This window comes from Anarhichas minor, unplaced genomic scaffold (genome assembly GCF_050575085.1).
Source record: "Anarhichas minor isolate MPS153535 unplaced genomic scaffold, ASM5057508v1 ptg000055l, whole genome shotgun sequence".
Classification (NCBI taxonomy): domain Eukaryota; kingdom Metazoa; phylum Chordata; class Actinopteri; order Perciformes; family Anarhichadidae; genus Anarhichas; species Anarhichas minor.
The window spans coordinates 4,269,470-4,274,963 of NW_027466501.1; the positions used below are offsets into that span (position 1 = coordinate 4,269,470).

Sequence of the window (5,494 nt, forward strand, 5' to 3'; positions counted from 1 at the left end):
CACTCGGCCGTTTGCAGTGTCAGAAAAATCATCTTCTTCATCTTTGCTCTTGACTATTCTCCCATCAGGAGCTTTGAAGGCATCCTGTTTAAGAAAGGGGCGTTATTGAAACCATGGAAGCCGCGGTGGTTTGTGCTGGACAAGACCAAGCATCAGGTAAGACAAGGGGGTTAAGGTCAAAGTTCAAAGCCCGCAAATCCTTGGAAGAAATTCAATAGAATGACACTCTTAAAGCAAAAGAATGAGCTTATAACGTCCTCTGTCCCCAGCTGAGATACTACGAGAGCAGGCAGGACAAGGAGTGTAAAGGGGTGATCGAGCTGGCCGACGTGGAGTCCGTCATTCCAGGAACGCCCACCATGGGAGCGCCGAAAAACATCCAGGAGAAAGCCTTCTTCGATGTAAGTTCACCGTAGTGTATTTATTTAAATCTTCATAAATCTTCATGCATTATTCCAAGATGGTTGCCCCTTTTTATAGCGCCGCAGTCACACCAGCAGATAAATAAGAATAAAGCTAAGTGATTGTGGTACATACAGCAGCTTAGTGTTGTCCTCTTTAACCACCTGCTGTATCGGGGTAAATAAAGGATTTGATCTAATTGTAACTGCCAGTGATAGAAGCTTTACAGACATTTTTTCTCCGGTTTGTAGTTCTTTTCATGCAGCAGGAGAGACCGGTCTCGCCAGTTTGGCAACTGCCTATTAACTCATTTAGTCTTTATCGTGTCAGAAAACTGAAAACTGTCCATAACATTTCCCCAGAAACCAAAGAGACGTCTTCAATGCTTTTGCTCCACCAATAGTAAAAAAAATCCAACATATAAAACCATGAATCGATGATTCAAAGTGGGTGTCAATAACAATCTGAAGGTGTTTCAAGAAAAGGACTGATCCGTGCTCAAATCCAGCAAGGCATCACTTTGCTCTTTGTGGTCCGCCGTGTGTTTGCCGGTGTGTTTTCATTCATGTGCGCAGATCGCTGTAATTAATGTCTCTCCCATTGTCTTTCAGCTCAAGACGACCAAACGAGTGTACAACTTCTGCGCCCAGGACAGCCTGAATGCGCAGCTGTGGATGGACAGTGTCCAGAGCTGCCTGTCGGACGCCTAGAGAGGAGGTGGGACTCTTTAGGAAAAGAAGCAGCGACGCACCCAGGAACGAATGCCCACGAGCTGCGGCGGCCGACGGAGCTGATCCCAGCGGACCGGGGGGGGGGGGGGGGGGGGGGGGATTTCACCACTTAAGCCCCGGTTCTGTTCGCTAGTGTCGAACTAATAACTTTGCGTCACCACGTTTCAGTGTTTTTGTTATATAAAAAATATCAGAAAAAGTACTAAAAAACAACAATGTCCGTGAAGAACCACTCGCTGTCATCTCACCAAGTAGCTGCAGCCTGTCTCACCTCCCCCCCTCCCCTCCTCAACAGACTTACCACTACGTGCGCGTGCACGTGAAAAACTTTATTGGAGCACATTGCATTTCTGTGACGCTTGGACCAGCGCCAAGATCTTTCCAGAACCTCCACCTGTAACCCGCTCTCCCCCCTACCAAAACCCCGCCCGCCCTTTTATAGACACTCTGGGGAGGAATGACGGAGGAGCTAACGGTCGGCCACGAGACAGGTAGCCCGCCTGGCGGCTCCCGGTCTATCGGAGGGTTCTACCGGAACCAAAACAACCCCGAGGACCACATGTGCTTGCCTGTCTTTGCCGCTCACTGCCTGACGTAGCCCGTTCAAAGAAGGAGCTGGAGTTTGACGCTGCGAGGGGAAGGGGGGGGGGGCTCCTCAACGGTTCATGAAGGATTTCATTGTTTTCTGTTCCAAAATCACACACATACATATATATATATATATATATATATATAGCTGTGAAAGATGTGATTCAGTCGCAGAGATCAAACCAGTCTGTCAGGTATTGAGTGTATCGGTGAAACTGTCGCTGAGAGTGTTTACAAAGTAGACCCCCCCCCCCCCCCTCCTCACTAAACTAAACTGCTCTTTACCCGCATATTTTCTAATCAGTAACGACCACTATTAACGTTCAGGTTTTTTTAAGGGATGCTGAAGGAAAAGGGAGGGATTTATTTTGTAGCGATATCTATAAAAAACAAAACAAAAAAACCTGTAGAAGGAGATCTGGAAGATTTTAGTGGAGGGATATTATTGGATGCTTCGGGTAGACTACGGTTCTTTTAGAGACGGACTCGCCACAGTGCTCAGTGTCGGAAACTGGATGTTTGTAAAGGTTCAGGTGTTTTTCAACCGAGGTCTTATTTTCATGATGGGACGGTCTGAATTTAGCGTTTCATTAGCTGGAGTTACATGTTCGGATTCGGAGTATTGGTGCGAGCCGTGTCAGCCACCAAAAGCTTTCCAGATCAATTTAACCACAGAAATGTACCCTCTAGATTAGCTAGGATAGCTAGCCTCAAGCTAATTTGTTAAAAGAGGGGCACCTGCTTTGTGTTGTAGTTTTAGTGCTCATAATGTCATTTTTTTAAAAGTTTTATTTAGCTTCATCTGTTTCGAGAGTCTCGTCTAACTATGGAAATAAGACTCGGGTTGAACAATAGTGTACTTTTTCTTTTGATAATGCTGGGACGTGGAAAGTCTCTGTCTCACACACACACACACACACAAGCTTCCGTCACATCGCCTTGTGCTCGCGTGTCTCAGACATGAGCGTGAGGCTGCTTCAGAGCATCACACCACTGTTTCCTCCAGCTGCAGCTTGAACATGGACGGTCTGCGTCTGTCAGAGAGCTGCAGAGACACTGTACGCTGAGCTGGAAGGTTTCAAACATCAAGTCACCTTTTTTATGTCAGTGGTTTGTCAGACTGCCCCCCCCCCCCCCCTTCCTCCACACACACACACAAACAAACCACTCTGACCCACACTTGTTAACACAAACCCTGCTTTGTAAAATACGGTTCTACTGCTGTCTTTGTTGAACTTCAAATTTGAAATTGTAGATTTCTTTTTTTTCTTTTGTCTAATAACTCCTTTGTATATACTACTCCAGATTTGTATGTAACGTTTATGGTAGTAATTTATTTAACTTGTCTCCTCAGTAAGAAAGTTCCTCAAGCACCACTTTATTTTTAAATTAGGAATTCAATGTGCCATTTGTTTATTTCTGTATTGTGACTAATGCTTTTTTTTTTTTTTTTTTTAAATGTACAAGTAAACCCTCGGATGTTTTTTCTTCTTTTTTTTAAAACACGGTTGTCCTTACGCAATACCATCCGTTAATGCAGGAGTGGAAAGTGGTGTGTTTAGTGGAGCAGGACGCCTCTGGGCTGCTTGGATGGGACGCTGTTGCTCACACTGATGGGATGTTCTGGATCCAGGTTACAGTCACAATACATGTGGACAGAGGAAGTTCTGCCGACTGGGCTGCTGTTCCTTCAATAGTCGGTGACGACATGAGTCATCGTCCCCAGTCGGGCTGCCTGATGTGCTGTATGTCAGTCTCCATAATTAAATGAAGAATGTCAGAAAGTCCATTTATGCACGGTGTAGCAAGAAATAGTTTAGAGATGCCAAACATGCTAATATTGTTTAATATGTATTCTGTATGTTTAGTACTTTATCGGGAATTAATTGTTCAATGCCCTCTGGTTGAAGGTTTCAATCCACTTGTAACAACGGCCAACCGTGATGTCACGGTGTACTGACCCACCCTGCATGTCCACTGCTACATCACACATCTATGGCAAGGAGAGAAGTAGGGCTGCAAACTAGTGATTCACAGGTGATGTTTTTAACTGACTAACCGTCTCCAGATGTTAACGTTAACAGCGAGGTCCAGAGCTGAAGGATACTGTGGTGTTTTCATTGTCGTCGTACCAACAGGCAGACAGACTGAATCACTGCTCCGTCGGTTATCGACTTCAGCGTCCATGAACAGTTTACTGGAGGTCTGGTGACCAAGAAAGCTAAAGCACACAGCCAGCATCATACATGGTTAAGTTCCAGGTGACCTTGTCACCGCTTAAAATAATTCATCCCTGAGGAACAGGTGGACCAAAGTGACAGCAGGAACCTCTGCAGCAGCCAGAACCGGCCCGTAGGAAGACTGTCCTCGTGTTCTGACTGCAGTCTGCATCCAGTTAGACTCAGCTCACCTTTTCACTCTAGTGTACTCCTCTCTCCAGCAGCTAACATTAACCACAACATGACGTAAGACTTTTTATTTATTTTTCTCCTTTTTTTAATTATTATTAGAAATGACTTTCTGAGCCGGGTTATGTTGTCAATCATGTCAATATAGTTTTTAGAATCCAAATAAAAACTGTGGGTTTAAATGTTCATCTGTCTTGTGTGTATATTGAAAACTTTAATTAGTTTCACCTTATTTTTGTAGATCTTCCCAAAGTATGAGCCATTTTAGAGTGGAAAAAGCATTTAGAAATGGCCTCCACACACCACAATAGCTGAGTATTGTTTAATTTCCTCTTGGATTCTTTTAGCTCTCTTTCAGACAGACATTTTGGTATGATAAAATATGTCAAACAAGTCATCGAGTTTGTCAGATAGTCATAACAAAGTCACTGTACAGTTGTAGGAGCCCAAAAGGACACTTAACTCCTCATTGTGAAGAACTATGCTGTTAGACTGGTTGGCGTATTTGCGCCCCCTTGTGGCCAACCGTGGCATTGCATGGTTGGTTAATTGGCACCTGTTGATTGCGTCATCGTAATTAGTAGCAGATGTGCGCAGGGCACGCTGCTTCAGGACAGCAGGAGCCGAACATCGTTACTTGTTCTTTTGATGAAGTGAAAATTTAAGTTTATCTTCTTTCTTTACTTTGGGTTGCCGCGGCATACCCTATTTTGGTTGATATCGAGTAAATCAACCCATAAACACGTTACCGTTCTTTTAATTCATCAAATGGATCAAACCGTGAGTAACCTGCTGAATGAACGGAACTTGAGTTACACAAACATTGTTGTACACGTTCTTGTCGATAGAAATGTGGAAGAATGAAGCCATGTCGGTGAATGTGAGGTAAAACACAACTCATGACAGAAAATAAGTGTTTGTGATGATCTGTAGCTCATTTTGTAGCCTGTTGGAATGCAGACATGCGCGACCCCGAAAGTATTCACACGGAGCGCGCATAGCGCGAGAGAGAAACTCAGAAGATGTGACTAAACCGATAAAACGCAAGATTGAGCAACTTCTTTGCGTGTATGACAATCTGAGCAATTTTTAACGTTATGAGTGTATTCTACAAGTTGCCTTAAAAAAGGTGGAAAACTAGATTGCAGCCTCATGGAATTAACCTTCTTAACTCTAGCCCTATTTTCAGGCCTCTGCTCGAAAATTGCATACTCATACTAAAAAGAGTATTTCTGCAACCACAAGGTCTATTTTAATCATTGTGATGTTATAATAAAGGGAACACTTGTGAGATTTGGTCAGATGTGTAAATATCAGTGTATATGTTACTGGTTAATAGTAAATGAAGATGGCACACAACTCAAA

The 5,494-nt window shown here is 43.8% G+C and overlaps 1 protein-coding gene across 9 annotated transcripts in view; it reads left to right on the forward strand.

Annotated features, from left to right (window-relative positions):
- Positions 1–4,315, forward strand: part of sbf1 (SET binding factor 1) — a 76,690-nt gene extending 72,375 nt beyond the window's left edge. For all 9 annotated transcript variants that reach the window (XM_076076050.1, XM_076076057.1, XM_076076056.1 and 6 more), the window contains 3 exons: positions 69–156; positions 270–401; positions 1,014–4,315. In XM_076076050.1, coding sequence (XP_075932165.1) covers positions 69–156; positions 270–401; positions 1,014–1,112 — 319 coding nt within the window. In that variant the 3' untranslated portion in view covers positions 1,113–4,315. The remainder of the gene's footprint in view (positions 1–68; positions 157–269; positions 402–1,013) is intronic.
- The last annotated feature ends 1,179 nt before the right edge of the window (positions 4,316–5,494 follow it).